This window comes from Entelurus aequoreus, linkage group LG07, assembly GCF_033978785.1.
Source record: "Entelurus aequoreus isolate RoL-2023_Sb linkage group LG07, RoL_Eaeq_v1.1, whole genome shotgun sequence".
Classification (NCBI taxonomy): Eukaryota; Metazoa; Chordata; class Actinopteri; order Syngnathiformes; family Syngnathidae; genus Entelurus; species Entelurus aequoreus.
The window spans coordinates 73,661,357-73,679,303 of NC_084737.1; the positions used below are offsets into that span (position 1 = coordinate 73,661,357).

The 17,947-nt window shown below is 40.0% G+C and overlaps 2 protein-coding genes across 5 annotated transcripts in view; both read right to left on the reverse strand.

The window, feature by feature from the left end:
• Positions 1-15,919, reverse strand: part of celsr3 (cadherin, EGF LAG seven-pass G-type receptor 3) — a 218,832-nt gene extending 202,913 nt beyond the window's left edge. For 3 of the 4 annotated variants that reach the window (XM_062054455.1, XM_062054456.1, XM_062054454.1), the window contains exon 1: positions 11,989-15,919. In XM_062054455.1, the coding sequence (XP_061910439.1) occupies positions 11,989-15,898 (3,910 nt within the window). In that variant the 5' untranslated portion in view covers positions 15,899-15,919. The remainder of the gene's footprint in view (positions 1-11,988) is intronic. The other variant, XM_062054457.1, reaches the window with a different exon arrangement.
• Positions 15,920-15,988: 69 nt separating this feature from the next.
• On the reverse strand, positions 15,989-17,114 carry LOC133654409 (uncharacterized; the record flags this gene model as incomplete). Its single annotated transcript, XM_062054723.1, has 1 exon — positions 15,989-17,114. A coding segment is annotated over exon 1 (864 nt), but the record flags the coding sequence as incomplete, so codon positions are not given.
• Positions 17,115-17,947: the final 833 nt, after the last annotated feature.

Here is a 17,947-nt window from a genome sequence, read left to right on the forward strand (position 1 = left end):
CCAACAAACCATATATCATTTTGAAGGTCTTCAGATGGAGAATGTGTAAATAACAATAAATCCGTTTTTAAAATGTCCTCATTGTGACTCATTTTGCCAGCACAGGTCACAAATGGTAAATAAAAACAGAAAACAATGATTTGCAAATCCTTTTCAACTTATATTCAATTGAATAGACTGCAAAGACAAGATATTTTAGGTTTGAACTGAGAAACTTCTTTTTTTTTGTTGCAAATAATCATGAACTTACAACACATTGCAAAAAAGTTGTCACAGGGGCATGTTCACCACTGTGTTACATGGCCTTTCCTTTTAACAACACTCGGTAAACGTTTGGGAACTGAGGAAACCAATTTTTGAAGCTTTTCAGGTGGAATTCTTTCCCATTCTTGCTTGATGTACAGCTTAAGTTGGTCAACAGTCCGGGGGTCTCCGTTGTGGTACTTTAGGTTTCATAATGTGCCACACCTTTTCAATGCACTGCAAAAACTGAAATCTAAATAAGATGAAATATCTCAAATAAGGGTGATATTTGCTTATTTTCTGTCTGATAAGATCATTCTTCTCACTAAGCAGATTTTATGTGAGAGTGTTTTTACTTGTTTTAAGGGTTTTGGTCCTAAATGATCTCAGTAAGATATTACAGCTTGTTGCTGAGATTTGATGACCTATATTGAGTAAAACATGCTTGAAACTACTGCGATGAGGTGGCGACTTGTCCAGGGTGTACCCCGCCTTCCGTCCAATTGTAGCTGAGATAGGCTCCAGCGCCCCCCGCGACCCCGAAGGGAATAAGCGGTAGAAAATGGATGGATGGATGGATGCTTGGAACTAGAATATCAACTGTTGCAAAGCTGTGTCATCAACACTCACAAGTATAAAAGTACTTTTTTAAAGTAATCATTTCTTACTTCAAGCATGAAAAAAAAATCATGATGCCGGAGCGAATATCATTATGTCAAGATAATGGCACTAGCATTTGCTTAATTTAAGAATATTTTTCAACATTTTGAGCAAAAAGGTCTCTCTTTTTATTTTCTACCGAGAAAAGTGCACTTATTAGTGAGAATATACTTATTTTAAGGTATTTCTGGGTTCATTGAAGTTAGCTAATTTTACTTGTTTTGGAAAGTCTTGACAAGTCGAATTTTCTTGTTCTATTGGCAGATAATTTTGCTTAGTTCAAGTAAAATACCCCTCATTTTTGTATTTTTTTTTCTTCTTGTTTTTGAACACTGACTTTTTGCAGTGTGGGAGACAGGTCTGGACTACAGGCAGGCCAAGTCCAGAACCCGCACTCTTTTACTACGAAGCCACGCTGTTGTAACACGTGCAGAATGACGCTTGGCATTGTCTTGCTGAAATAAGCAGGGGCGTCCATGGTAACGTTGCTTGGATGGCAACATATGTTGCTCCGAAACCTGTATGTATGCATTTTTGAAACATGTTCCAAGCATTACATTCCAAATGAGCTAATATTTGCAAAAAAAATAACAAAGTTTGAACGTTAAGTATATTGTCTTTGCAGTCTAGTCAATTGAATATAGGTTGAAAAATATTTGCAAATCATTGTATTCTGTTTTTATTGATTTACACAATGTGCCAACTTCACTGGTTTTGGGTTTTGGATACTTCACAGTGCATGGAGGCAGCTGTGGTTGCACAGTCAGCTGCATGAGCTGTAATGGTCTTTTTTCTAGCTTCCTGAATGAAATCTGTTTAGTTTGAATGCCTGAATTTTGTGTTTAGGATTCATGAATTATGATCTGAGAAATGAAGGAAAATAAGAAAATACAGTAAGTAGTACCTCGACTAAAGATCTTAATTGGTTCTGTGATGGAGCTCTTCACTCAAAACACTTGGATCTCAAATCCATCCATCCAATTTTCTACCCTCCCATTGAACGGAATTAAACTTTGATTACTTTTATTTAAGTTTAATTTGTGTTAAATGCTATTAAAAAAAAAGAAGAAATATTGTATAAAAAACAATACAATACAAAACAACTACAGTACTATTGTTTATGTAATGACGTAATGTGCATCATTAACTTTGGAGCGTGGACTTCTACCGTAGCTGCTTCTCCGTCAAACACACAATCAGCCGCTTTTACCTATTTTCATGGATAAATGTCCGCTGTTGAGATATTATTTTGACATTCTTGGCTGGCGTCACTCATTCCGCTTCAGTGTGGTGCAGACTAGCAGTGATACGCTCCAACCGCTTACCAAGTTGACTACACGCTTTGTCATGTTTGATGATTTCTTTCTTTAATTCAATAAAGTGAAGTGAATTACATTTATGTAGCGCTTTTTCTCAAGTGACTCAAAGCGCTTTACATTGTGAAACCCCATATCTAAGTTACATGTAAACCAGTGTGGGTGGCGCTGGGAGCAGGTGGGTAAAGCGGGAATTGAACCTGCAACCCTCAAGTTGCTGGTACGGCCGCTCTACCAACCGAGCTATACCGCCCCACAAATATCATCCACTTCTTCTTCTCGGCACTCAATCTTGGAAGAACTAAGTTATTTGAATCTCTAACTATAAGCTAACACTAGCGAAAAAGACCATATGTTTTGGTCGGATTGCACGTGGGTTTACTCTGATACTCGCGAAGCAAACTAATGGCAGGGATGCTTGTAACTTAATGAGGACCAATTATGCAAAACCCACTTTTCTTACCTACTTGTACCGTTTTTTGTGTATTTTGGATCTGCATAAGTCCTGAAAATCTGAAATCAAACGACCGTATTTTTTCGACTATAAGTCGCAGTTTTTTTTCATAGTTTGGCCGGGGGTGCGACTTATACTCAGGAGCGACTTATGTGTGAAATTATTAACACATTAGCGTAAAATATCAAATAATATTATTTAGCTCATTCACGTAAGAGACTAGACGTATAAGATTTCATGGGATTTAGCGATTAGGAGTGACAGATTGTTTGGTAAACGTATAGCATGTTCTATATCAGGGGTCACCAACCTTTTTGAAAGCAAGAGCTACTTCTTGGTTACTGATTAATGCGAAGGGCTACCAGTTTGATACACACTTAAATAAATTGCCAGAAATAGCTAATTTGCTCAATTTACCTTTAACTCTATGTTATTATTAATAATTAATGATATTTACACTTAATTGAATGGTTTAAAAGAGGAGAAAACACAAAAAAATGACAATTACATTTTGAAACATAGTCTATCTTCAATTTCGACTCTTTAAAATTCAAAATTCAACCGAAAAAAAGAAGAGAAAAACTAGCTAATTCGAATTTTTTTGAAAAAATTTAAAAAAATAATTTATGGAACATCATTAGTAATTTTTCCTGATTAAGATTAATTTTAGAATTTGGATGACATGTTTTAAATAGGTTAAAATCCAATCTGCACTTTGTTAGAATATATAACAAATTGGACCAAGCTATATTTCTAACAAAGACAAATCATTATTTCTTCTAGATTTTCCAGAACAAAAATTTTAAAAGAAACTCAAAAGACTTTGAAATAAGATTTAAATTTGATTCTACAGATTTTCTAGATTTGCCAGAATATTTTTTTTTTAAATTTTAATCATAATAAGTTTGAAGAAATATTTCACAAATATTCTTCGTCGAAAAAACAGAAGCTAAAATGAAGAATTAAATTAAAATGTATTTGTTATTCTTTACAATAAAAAATAAATTTACTTGAACATTGATTTAAATTGTCAGGAAAGAAGAGGAAGGAATTTAAAAGGTAAAAAGGTATATGTGTTTAAAAATGCTAAAATGATTTTCAAGGTTGTATTTTTTCTCTAAAATTGTCTTTCTGAAAGTTATGAGAAGCAAAGTAAAAAAATAATGAATTTATTTAAACAAGTGAAGACCAAGTCTTTAAAATATTTTCTTGGATTTTCAAATTCTATTTGAGTTTTGTCTCTCTTAGAATTAAAAATGTCCAGCAAAGCGAGACCAGCTTGCTAGTAAATAAATACAATTTAAAAAAATAGAAGCAGCTCACTGGTAAGTGATGCCATTTGAGCTATTTTTAGAACAGGCCAGCGGGCTACTCATCTGGTCCTTACGGGCGACCTGGTGCCCGCGGGCACCGCGTTGGTGACCCCTGTTCTATATGTTATAGTTATTTGAATGACACTTACCATAATATGTTACGTTAACATACCAGGCACGTTCTCAGTTGGTTATTTATGCCTCATATAACGTACACTTATTCAGCCTGTTGTTCACTATTCTTCATTTATTTTAAATTGCCTTCCAAATGTCTATTCTTGGTGTTGGCTTTTATCAAATAAATTTCCCCGAAAAATGCGACTTATACTCCAGTGCGACTTATATATGTTTGTTTTGTTTTTTTAATATGCATTTTCGGCCGATGCGACTTATCCTCCGAAAAATACGGTATATGGCGGAGATATTTATAAAATAATTTTCCCTGCTTGTTGAATAAAATCCCCCGACACCTAATGTGTATATATATATATATATATATATATATATATATATATATATATATATATATATATATTAGGGGTGTGGGAAAAAAATCGATTCGAATTTGAATCGCGAATCTCACGTTGTGCGATTCAGAATCGATTCTCATTTTTAAAAAATCGAATTTTTTGTAAAAAATGTATTTATTTTAATTTTTTTTTGTTTTTGTTTTTGTTTTTTTTAAATTAATCAATCCAACAAAACAATACACAGCAATACCATAACAATGCAATCCAATTCCAAAACCAAACCCGACCCAGCAACACTCAGAACTGCAATAAACAGAGCAATTGAGAGGAGACACAAACACGACACAGAACAAACCAAAAGTAGTGAAACAAAAATGAATATTATCAACAACAGTATCAATATTAGTTACAATTTCAACACAGCAGTGATTAAAAATCCCTCATTGACATTATCATTAGACATTTATAAAAAATTTAAAAATGAACAATAGTGTCACAGTGGCTTACACTTGCATCGCATCTCATAAGCTTGACAACACACTGTGTCCAATATGTTCACAAAGATAAAATAAGTCATATTTTTGGTTCATTTAATAGTCAAAACTAATTTACATTATTGCAATCAGTTGATAAAACATTGTCCTTTACAATTATAAAATCTTTTTACAAAAATCTACTACTCTGTTTGCATGAGCAAATCCTATGTATTGAATGAATAGAGAATCGTTTTGAATCGGGGAAAAATCGTTTTTGCATCGAGAATCGTGTTGAATTGAAAGACAATCGATTGTGAATCGAATCGTGACCCCAAGAATCGATATTGAATCGAATCGTGGGACACCCAAAGATTCAGCCCTAATATATACACTACCGTTCAAAAGTTTGGGGTCACATTGAAATGTCCTTATTTTTGAAGGAAAAGCACTGTACTTTTCAATGAAGATAACTTTAAACTAGTCTTAACTTTAAAGAAATACACTCTATACATTGCTAATGTGGTAAATGACTATTCTAGCTGCAAATGTCTGCTTTTTGGTGCAATATCTACATAGGTGTATAGAGGCCCATTTCCAGCAACTATCACTCCAGTGTTCTAATGGTACAATGTGTTTGCTCATTGGCTCAGAAGGCTAATTGATGATTAGAAAACCCTTGTGCAATCATGTTCACACATCTGGAAACAGTTTAGCTCGTTACAGAAGCTACAAAACTGACCTTCCTTTGAGCAGATTGAGTTTCTGGAGCATCACATTTGTGGGGCCAATTAAACGCTCAAAATGGCCAGAAAAAGAGAACTTTCATCTGAAACTCGACAGTCTATTCTTGTTCTTAGAAATGAAGGCTATTCCACAAAATTGTTTGGGTGACCCCAAACTTTTGAACGGTAGTGTATATATATATATATATATATATATATATATATATATATATATATATATATATAAATATATATATATATATATATATATATATATATATATATATATATATATATATATATATATATATATATATATATATATATATATATATATATATATATATATATATATATATAGTAAAAGCATCCAATATCTATTGGCAGCAGCATAAAGTACAACTACAGTTATAAACATGTTGTTGAAAAAATATGTTTGCGCATAATATTTGCAAATACAGTATGAATGCCTTTGTTATTGTTTCCTTACACATAAATCTGTACCACTAAAATTGCACTACTAGCTTGTCTGTTTTATTGTTTTTGTCCTCCAGCAAAGCCATGCTTGTGAGCTTTGGCGAGTACAACCAAAGCTGTTCTTGGCCACTATAGAACAGTTTGCCGGTTGCTTTGATCAAGGTCACCTTCGTCTGACGCCCTTTGGGGTTTCGAACCAAAAAAAAAAACATGATTTTCCTCACTCTACTGACCCTGCAGCCAGATGTTTGTCCTCTAAAATCGTGTGTGTAAATGGATATGCACAATGAAGTGTAAAAAAATGGGAATTATCTAGAGAAGTGTAGAAGCTGAAGGAAAGAACCGGAGGAAATGGGAGTATTTGAGAGAAAGACAAAAGAGAGGAAGAGGAGTGCAGGCCCAGCGCTCTCTGCTGTGCAGAGATACTATTGACTAAAGGCATGAATACACTCTGGAGCGCAAAGCTTTGAGCCACCTGAGAGTACGCACTGTTGTGATGTCACACCTGGGAAAACACAAAATCTTGCATAAGCATTACCGTACTGTACTGGGGGGAGAAAACTCGAGCATGAATGCAGCAAATCAGGTATGCATGTGCAAACACGTTGCGTGAGAACGAGTGAAAACAGAAGATGAGAAGAAGGAGCAGAGACAAAAAGAGGAGAGGTGGAGAAGTGCTAAGAAGGGAGAGTGCGGCTGAAATGAAAGAAGGGAGCTTGGCTGCAAATGAAGGGAGGACAACATACTGTGAGTGAGAGGAAAATATATGTTGAACTGCACTGCAAAAACTGAAATCTAAGTAAGATGAAATATCTCAAATAAGGGTGATATTTGCTTACTTTCTGTCTGATAAGATCATTCTTTTCACTAAGCAGATTTTATGTTAGGGTTTTGGCAGTGGCGTGCCGTCACTAGAGGCAGGGGAGGCGGGGCCTCACCTGCCGTCATGGAAAGAAAAAAAATGTAAAAAGAAAAAAATAATAATTAAATTGTTATATGTATCCAGTGATTATACTAAAGTTATTTTCCATTTAACTTCACCAGTTTGAGATTATTTGTATTTTTATTTTCACATTTGCCGTTCAAATACTGAGAAGAGACGGTGCGGTGATCAGCAGCCAGATGAGGCACGTCACTGATTTGTGCCTCAACATGGATTGTGCACAATGACTCGGCTAACTGCTGAGCTGCTGTGCAGTGAGACTGTATTGCTATATGAATTATACCCGCTAACTAAACTACGGCAAAGTTTAGTTAGCTGAGGTATATCATGTACAGTGTATTTTGTCAACAGCTGTATGTTTGTAACGTATTTCTTGTGCTGAGCATTCATAAATCTGCTGCAAAAGACGTACTGGTTGAGGCTCGCAGTAATCCGGCCTCCTGGTAGTAGAGGGAGTCCCAGAGATCATTCCTCGGCCGCAGAAGAAAAAAAAAAAAGTTTGCAAGCGATTGTTTATTTCCTTTAGCCTGGACTTTTATTAAAAACATGGAGGATTACATATGTAAAATAAAACAGTTTTCTAAACTGGACTTTCAATCGAAGCAGGAGGTAATAATTAAAGGTATACCAACGCCGGAGCTAAAAGGTTTGCTTTTGACTTCGGGACAGAAGACCCGTTCTTTTCAAACGGCGTGGTACACACGCAAAGGCTGTCCAGCAAGAAAGGTAAGACCATAATAATGTTTTTTTTATTAAATGTGCTTTTTTTGTGTGCTACAGTTGTGTAAAGAATGCTGGTATGAGCTTTTAAACATAACCCGTTAACTGCTGCCAATCACATGGTGAATAAGATACTATTTAGGGTTCATATGTTTGTAAATCTGACTGTGATGATGCAGTGCCTCACCAGACATTAACCTCACCGCACGCCACTGGGTTTTGGTCCTAAATGATCTCAGTAAGATATTACAGCTTGTAGCTGAGATGTTATGACCTATATTGAGTAAAACATGCTTGAAACTAGAATATCAACTGTTGCAAAGCTGTGTCATCAACACTCACAAGTATAAAACTACTTTTTTAAAGTAATACTTTCTTACTTCAAGCATGAAAAAAAAAAAATCATGATGCCGAGCGCATATCATTATGTCAAGATAATGGCACTGGCATTTACTTAATTTAAGAATATTTTTCAACATATTGAGCAAAAATGTCTCTTTTTTTTCTACCAAGAAAAGTGCACTTGTTATTAGTGAGAATATACTTTTTTTAAGGTATTTTTGGGATTATTGAGGTTAGCTAATTTTACTTGTTTTGGAAAGTCTCGACAAGCCGAATGTTCTTGTCCTATTGGCAGATAATTTTGCTTAATTCAAATAAAATACCCCAAATTTTTATTTTGTTTTTTCTTGTTTTTGAACACTGACTTTTTGCAGTGTGGGCAACTGATAGGAATTAATTCATTGATCCAGCCGTGTGCCCACTATCCATCCATCCATCCATCCATTTTCTACTGCTTGTCCCTTTCGGGGTCGCGGGGGGTGCTGGAACCCACTAGTGGATCGAATAAAGCAGAAGCTGAAGATAACGCGCACGCACACACACACACACACACACACACACACACACACACACACACACACACACGCACACACAAAGCGACAGCTTTACTCCGAGCTTGACTCCCGCCGACTGCGGCTTCATTATAATCTCATAACTGTCATGTCCTGGAGGGGCTGAGCTCGTGAGGGAAATCTCACATGAATTTCTAAATCTCGTTCAAGCGTGCTAAATGCTGCGTTACAACCAGCCAGAAGGACATCATTTTGCCACACTTACACACATTAATGGTGTGTAAACACAAACCTAAACACAGGATTTTTAAGTGTTTTTATTTTGTGCGAGGTCATTCGTAGGGTTGCGATATAGCATTGATTTTCACGAACCTGTGTGGATAAGTTGCACTTGACTTTACACACTCATTACTTGGCTTAAACAATTAATGCCTCACTCGTTATTTACTTTAACTAGTCCTTAGTCCTCCTTTGATTAATTTACTTCACGCCTTACTCACCCATTCACTCATTACTTCACTTACGACCTCGTTCTCCAATTCACTCGTTACCTCATTTTATTGTCATATGTACTGCAGGGCTGTTCGACTAAATTGCAGAGAGTAGGCGGAACAGCTCCCTTCACAAAATGAATGGGTACCAAATTTGGTACTTTTATAGGCACTATTTATTAGCATTATTTATAGTTAGTCAAACTGCCTGCATATAATATTACAGTTTTCAATACCAACAAAGCAAGTATGCATAATAGAAAACCTTCAAACGTAAAGTGAGAGACTTCACTTTTCCAAAATGTGCTGGCTTGATGCTAATTTACATTGTATTTGCCATATACATGCTACTGATTAGCATTAACAATTTTAAATGGCAATTTCAACACCTCCAAATTGCTAATGAAAACTACAACTAAGATGCACGTTACAATCAAACATCTAGTATATTAGGTACAATACTTCCAGTGTAAACACGTTGTAGGGCGCAACATAAGAAGACATTCAGTTTCATGGCAAAGACTACTTACGGATTAAGGTAAAACACCGTAGTCTATACACTACTGCTAACTAATGTCTTGGAAATGCAACTGCATGCAAATTCTACCATATAATATTTGCAAATGAGACTCAAAAATGTAATTTAAAAACAATATATAAAACTGGACAGCACAATTACAAGGTGTGTCAAAATAAAACATTTTTTGAATGAATCACGATTCTTATTTGTAACTATTCCTTATCGATTAAAAAATATAAAAATATATATATACTGTATATATATATATATATATATATATATATATATATATATATATATATATATATATATATATATATATATATATATATATATATATATATATATATATATATATATATACACACACAGTATATATATATATTTATATATACACTACCGTTCAAAAGTTTGGGGTCACCCAAACAATTTTGTGGAATAGCCTTCATTTCTAAGAACAAGAATAGACTGTCGAGTTTCAGATGAAAGTTCTCTTTTTCTGGCCATTTTGAGCAATTAATTGACCCCACAAATGTGATGCTCCAGAAACTCAATCTGCTCAAAGGAAGGTCAGTTTTGTAGCTTCTGTAACGAGCTAAACTGTTTTCAGATGTGTGAACATGCTTGCACAAGGGTTTTCTAATCATCAATTAGCCTTCTGAGCCAATGAGCAAACACATTGTACCATTAGAACACTGGAGTGATATTTGCTGGAAATGGGCCTCTATACACCTATGTAGATATTGCACCAAAAACCAGACATTTGCAGCTAGAATAGTCATTTACCACATTAGCAATGTATAGAGTGTATTTCCTTAAAGTTAAGACTAGTTTAAAGTTATCTTCATTGAAAAGTACAGTGCTTTTCCTTCAAAAATAAGGACATTTCAATGTGACCCCAAACTTTTGAACGGTAGTGTATATATATATATATATATATATATATATATATATATATATATATATATATATATATATATATATATATATATATATATATATATATATATATATATATATATATATATATATGTGTGTTTTAATCTGTCCTATCCAGTTACTGTATATATGCTGTACAGATTTACTTCAGAAAATAAATGTGTTGGATACTTCTCTTGTTGCCTTATTTGTATTTGACTTTATTAAATGTTTGGGTAGCATTTTATTAAACAAAACCAGTTTTTTTTTCCAGCAACATAATACATTTTGTACACTGTATTTCATGGAGGAATGTAGTTAATCATAGAACTGGCACCCAAAGTAATTAGAACGTATTGATTTTGAATCGAGAATCGGTTTGAATAGAGACTTGATTCTGAATGGAATCATTACCCCCCAAAACTCGAAAAAAATCGAATCGTGTGGTGCCCAAAGATTCACAGCCATAACATTTACCTTAATCAGAGTGTTGTTAATTAAAAATAAAATGTTATTATCAAACAATTAACATTTATTAACACACATAAAAGTACTCAAATTTGGTATCAATGAGTACCAGTATTGATTCTCTAGTACTGGCAATTAATTGATTGGTTCAAATGTGAAAGGTACCCATCCCTACAAGGAGCTACCGCAAAAATGCTAAACAAAGACAATGTTTATATGACAGGACAGCGCTACGCTTTTAAGAACCTATTGGCAAAAACACTGATGAGAGAGCCTCTATATTCTGTTGCCCAAACGTTTTATCTCCAAGGACCAAAGTGAAAATGTGCCAACAGGCCGCGGGCCAAACACAGCTTTTTTAAGCAGGATACAAAAATTGCCTATGTGCAAATAATAAAGTTCCCTCCCTTTGGCGGGCCAGACAAAACGACTGTGGGCCAAATTTGTTTAGTCGTGCCCAAGTTTTGACTAGTTCCCAGGTTTCAACTGGTTTGTGGGCCACCAGTTGAAAGGCTTTGCTCTACTGTGTTGACAGATCCATCGCTTATCTCTATCTCAAACCTAATTCCCAATAATATGAATATGGATAAGCATTTGGTGTCAGCTCTGATTGGTATATAAAAGCAACAGAACTAGATTAGCAGGTCACACACGCACTCCCAAGACAGCATTCACAAAACAGTAACCAAACCCTTCAAAGCATCTTTCACTCTGTGAATAATAGCAAGTACTTCACATGCATATTTACAACTTTTCTAGATAATAATACACTCCAATCAGGGGATAAGACACACAAAAGACACAAAAGCCTTCTCCTCGTATGTAATCGTATCCCAGCATTGTTAACAAACCTGCAGAGTCTTCAGTTAACTTCATGCTATTTGTCACAGTGGATGCAGCTATACACACTTCCCCCCCGAAGTCCCCTTTCATGCTCTCTTACCTGTGACAGTGATCAGCATGGGAGCCACCAGCGGCCTGTTATTGTCCAGTTTACGGCTCAGTCGGATCTCCCCGCTGGTGTGATTAAGCAGCAGCAGGTGAAGCTCGTTCCCTCTGTCTATGGTGTAGTAAAGCCGGTCCGACACATCTGGATCGTGGGCCGGGACTCTCCCAATTACACCGGTGGGGAAACTGTTTGAACGGTTGGACACAAAATTGTTAAAAATAATCTGGAAGTCCTGCAGAGTGGGTTTGTTGTCGTTCTGGTCCACCAGTTTGATTCGCACAGTAGCCCGGCTGACCAAAGGGGCTGAAGTGGCCTGGACTACGATGACATACTCATTACGAGCCTCATAGTCAAGATCAATAAGGGATGTGAGCTCGCCTGAGAAGATGTCCATCTGAAAGATCTCAGGGATGTTTCCTTCCACAATTTGATACATGATTTGGGCGTTGGCGCCCTCGTCCGGGTCTGTGGCGGTGATTTGGGCGACCACAGAACCCACTGCGCTGTTTTCCCTCACGAGAACCTCAAAGTCATCGGCAGGAAAGACCGGGGCGTTATCGTTCACATCAAGAACCGTCACCTGGATGTGGACAGGTGTTTTCTGGGGAGGCACGCCTCGGTCGACGGCGTACGCTGTGAGCTCATAGAATGGCACACTTTCCCGGTCCAAACGGCGAACAGTTCGCACAATTCCAGATGTCGGTTCAATGGTAAAATCTCCATCTCCATCCTCGCCGTTTTGAAAGGTGTACTGAACGCGACCATTGGCGTGGGCGTCCCGGTCGGTGGCTGAAATTTGGAGGACACTGGTGAATGGAGGAGCGTCTTCACTCACAGTTCCCTGATATCTGGGGCTGAGGAACTGAGGTGCGTTGTCATTCACATCATTGACATTCACCTCCACGTATGTAGTATCTGCTTTCTGTGGAATACCGTTATCTTTTGCCGTTATTGCCAAAGTGTAGGTCATCTGGTCCTCATAGTCAAGCTCCGCCTGTAGCGTGATAGCTCCTGATGCAGGATCTATGCGAAACTGAGGGATATTGTCCTCCAAGAAATATGTGATGCGTGCGTTTTCCCCCACATCATCATCGGTTGCGCTGATGACAACCACTTGGCTCCCAATTGGTCGGTCTTCATTCACACTAACGGAGTAGTGTGCGCTCTGGAACACAGGCCGGTGCGTGTTGGCATCTGTGATGTTGATGTGCACCTGACAGGTATCATGAAGCGTGCGGTCTGAAGCAGTGACAGTTAAGACATAGCGCCGCTCTTGTTTGTAGTCCAGAGGGAGGGCTAAAGAGAGCAGCCCGGACCCCCCTGCTGTGCTGATGGCAAAGCGGTTCCTGGTGTTGCCACCTGTTATCTGATAGGTCACGGCGCTGTTGACATCCCGATCCACAGCTGTGACAGTGACCACACTGGTACTAACTACAGCATCCTCATTCAGGCGGGCGTAATATTCCTTTTGTAAAAACTCTGGTCGGTTATCATTGACATCCATGACTGTTATTGTGACACTTGCTGTGGCAGAAAGAGGCGGCATCCCATAATCCCTTGCCTCTACGCCAAAGAAATAGTGCTCTACAGATTCCCTGTCAAGAATGGATCTGACGGTGACCCAGCCCGTTGCAGAATTGATGAGGAATGGTGTGTCAGAGCTAGTGCCGGTCAGTCTGTATTCCAGGCGTGCGTTGTCGCCTGCGTCAGTATCGATGGCCTGGATGTGGAGGATAGAGCTTCCAACAGGTGCACTCTCAAGCACAGATGCTTGAAACGGCGTGGATACAAAGATGGGCGGGTTGTCATTGACGTCTGTCACCTGCACACTCACAATGCCGGTGTTGTTGGAAAGAGGTGGTCGGCCATTGTCCTGCGCACGTACACGCAGGGTGTACTCCCGCTCTGCCTCGTAATCCAGGGGCGCCACTACTTGGATCTCCCCCGTGAAACTGTCTATGGAAAACTGTCCACGGCTGTTCCCACTGATGATATTGTAGTGAACCGCAGCATTACTGTCCTTGTCCCGGTCTGTGGCACTCACACGGAGGATCTCTGTGTGTGGCCTCACGTCCTCCTTCACCGCCACCACGTACCGCTTCTCACTGAACTGTGGCACATTGTCATTTTCATCCAGCACAGTGATGAAGACTTCGACTGTGGCTGATCGTGGCCCTGGTTCCTTGCCCTGGTCGCTAGCCTCCACCTGCAGCGTGTAGCGTTCACTTGTTTCTCTGTCAACAATCCCGCGGGTAGTTATGAGGCCTGATCTTGGATCAATTTCAAAAGCAGCTCTTCCAACTGTTGCGGTGTCGCCCACAAATCGGTAGCGGATATTAGCGTTGGATGGGGAGTCTAAATCTGTCGCTCTCAGTTGAAGAATGGGATACCCTTCCTCTACATTCTCCCTGATGGTTTCCCTGTACTCGGTCTGCTCAAAAATAGGGGAGTGATCATTGCGGTCTGCAACAGTAATGGCAACCATTGTAGTGCCAGAGAGGCGAGGGGAACCATGATCAGTCGCTGTGACACGAAAATAATGCAGAACCATATGTTCTCGATCTAGAATCTGGGTGGATGTGATCAAACCGGTGTCAGGGTGTATGTGGAAATAGTCAGATGATCGGCTGTTCATCAGTGGGGCCATGCTGTAGCTCAGCCTGCCTGCATCCCCTGCATCCGGGTCTGAAGCAGACATGACAAGAACTGAGGTCCCAGGTGGCTGGTTCTCGGCCACTTGTATTTGGTAGTTATATAGGGAAAAATGAGGATGTCTGTTAGCTGCACGTCGAGAGCGAGGCCACGCCATCAAAACCTTGCCGGTCCTTTCTTCCGGCAAAGTTTTATCATCTGGGTCTATTATCAGCCTTTCCAGGCTCCTCTCTCCCCTTGAACTGCACCTCTCCTCAGCCTCCCCCTCTGGCTCCCTCTCATCACTATCTAGGTGTGTGATAGTGACGGTGCTACTGCCCCTATCCTGACCCTTCCCTTCCTCTGCCTCTCTCTCCTCAGCTTGGCCTAGCTTTGTTGTCCCCCTCTCACTCTGCTTCTCATCCTCCCCTTCTCCCCGCGGTCCTCTCCCTACCATTAACTCCCCCTCCCCCACCTGTAATTTTCCTCCCCCAGCAGCAGCGGCAGAGCCCTCCAGTCCGCCCCCCTCTGCCTCACCATCTCTCCCCTTTCCCTCCTCAGTCCCAATCTGCTGCTTTTCTGACAGTCTGACACCTTCTAAAGACACTTGCTCAGTGGACTTTATCGTCTCTAATTCATCACCAAAATCACGCCTGTCTTTACCCTTGTTGTTGTTGTTGTTTACGTTGAAATCCCCCCACAAAATCACTCTATCCGTAAGTGCTGTCCCAAGAGCAGAATCCCTCTCGTCCCCCACAGAAATGGGCAAAAAAGGAAACTCACTGGGCCATTTGGTCAGGTTAACTTGTGAAGAAAAAGTGGGAGGAAACTTCCTAGACACAGAAACTGCCGAGTCAGCTCTCTCTGACTTAAAATTTTCTGCAGAACAACAGATTCCAACAGGTTTAATTTCTGCATAATGGTTTGTTTGTACTTGGAGTATTGACAAAATATGACACATTTTAACACGTGTAAACCATTGACCCGGCGCTTCCGTGATGCTGCCTGTTCCAAATTGCCATTTGGGATACCTCTGAGTTATGCCTCCCCGGAGACCCAAAAACTCCGCTAACAATTCACACCTTCCTCCTCGTCCCTCAAAACAACAGGGAGTCTCCTTACCCGCTTCCCCGCTCTCGGTTCTCGCTGCACATGCCCCTTCATTATCATCCCTACAATCACTACCTGCATAATTAGATACGTTAATGTTTGCGTCGCCTTGACTGACCCCTCCTCTTTCAATCTCCCTTCTCCTACCCTTCTCTCTGCACATAAACACTGCCGGTGCGCAACATCTGTCCTCTTCCTCCCCCTCTGACCACCCTTCCCTCTCCCGGATAACGCACCGGGTTCTACGGGCAACCTCGCCCCCCTCTCGGATGCTGCGTGGTCCGATAACACGGTGCCTGCCCAAATGAGAACGATTACCAGCTCTTCTCCTGACCATGCTAGTTGAGCTCCGAGCACCATCATTACTATTCTTGTTCTGGTAACTCTGACAAAATGCTTGGACCAACATACAAATATTAAGATGTGATTTATATTTTTGATAAGAAGCTGAATTATATCCAGGAAAATACGTTGCTTCTGGTGATAATTTTAAATCCTTACAGTGCCTGCTGAGCTCACCAGCTTCCTCCCACAGACCTCCATTGATTCTCCCTCTACTTCCGGGTGCCTTGCTCCGGCTAAATGCTCGCACAAAGGCGCTGTGGGCTCCACGTTTAGTAAGGTGTGGCCGGGGCAGCGCGCTCACTCTAGTTCTTTGTACTGTCCGTTTTTTGCCGCTCTGAACCGGCGAGGAGCTGAAAGCTTCCGAGGTGGCGGGCGGAACAACGCCCTTCTTCCCCGCACTGACAACACCGGGGAGGGGAGGAGGCGGTAGCTCGTCCCCGCTCCTCCTAAACGTCCCGAATCCTTCCGGTGTCCCCTTTCGTGCCCCCGGCATCCCTCCGCGCCGCGCTCCGGAGCATCCCTCACGCTGTGTCCGCTCGTCGCTCCACCTGCGGGCGGGTAGATCCCGGCTGTCCTCCGGCGACTCCCATGCTGGCTCGCACGTACACTCGCTCGCTTTACCGGCATCCCGAAGGCGGGGGCCCGGGGTCCACAGGTCGGAAGCCCCCGCTGCATGCGCCGTCGGCGGGGTGAGGGCGAACAAAGAGCCGAGGAGAAGCAGGTGAAGTACCAGAGGCGAGAGCTTGGCGAAGCCCGGTAGCAGTGTAGCCATTTAGTCTCTTCCTTTCTCGGTCTCTCCCCTCCGTCTTCTTCCCCCTCTCTCTTCCTCGTCTTGCCTTCTCACTCCTCCACTCCGGCTAGGTAGCCACTTCCAGGACCGCCGGCACCGCCCGACACCTTCCCCCAGGCTCCCCCGTCTCTTCCTCGGCCTGGAGAGTTGGCATCTACCCGCTGAGGCGTGTGATGCTCGGGCCGTGTGAGTCAAGAGCGGCGCGGCGGCAGCAGCATCTCTCCACACCTTCACTCGCATCCAACATGGCTCACACTCACTGGCTCACACACACACACACACACACGCACACACACACGCACACGCACACACACACACACGCACGCACGCACACACACGCACTCACACACACGCACCCACACACACTCTTGTATTTGTTATCTTCTTGAGACCTGAGAAAAATGCCTACCTCTTTAGGACCACCTTTTCTAGACTTATAAAAATGTGTATTTACAACATTAATAATATATATGCAAACTATGCAAATATCAAAAAGGTAAGCTTTTAGTTAATTTTTTGTTTGTTTGTTCATTTTAATCTTCATTATTTACTTCAAGTTATTAATATATAAAGACAGAACAATAAGATCATATGGACAGCTGTAAGTGTTTACATTTTGCTTTATATTTATTATTTTTTACTTATTTTTTGTCTGGTTTTGCATTTGTTTTGTATCATCCCGTGAGGTGTATATTACTTTTTTTGTTCGGTTTGTACTTCATGAAGTTTTGCACTTGTTTTTTTTTTTTTGTTGGTTTTCATTATATTAGGATGTATTTGTTTGGTTTGTATTAGAGATGTCCGATAATATCGGCTTATCGGCCGATAAATGCTTTAAAATGTAATATCGGAAATGATCGGTATCGGTTTTTTAATTATCGGTATCAGTTTTGTTTTTTTGTTTTTTTTGTTTTTTTTTATTAAATCAACATAAAAAACACAAGATACACTTACAATTAGTGCACCAACCCAAAAAACCTCCTTCCCCCATTTACACTCATTCACACAAAAGGGTTGTTTATTTCTGTTATTAATATTCTGGTTCCTACATTATATATCAATATATATCAATACATT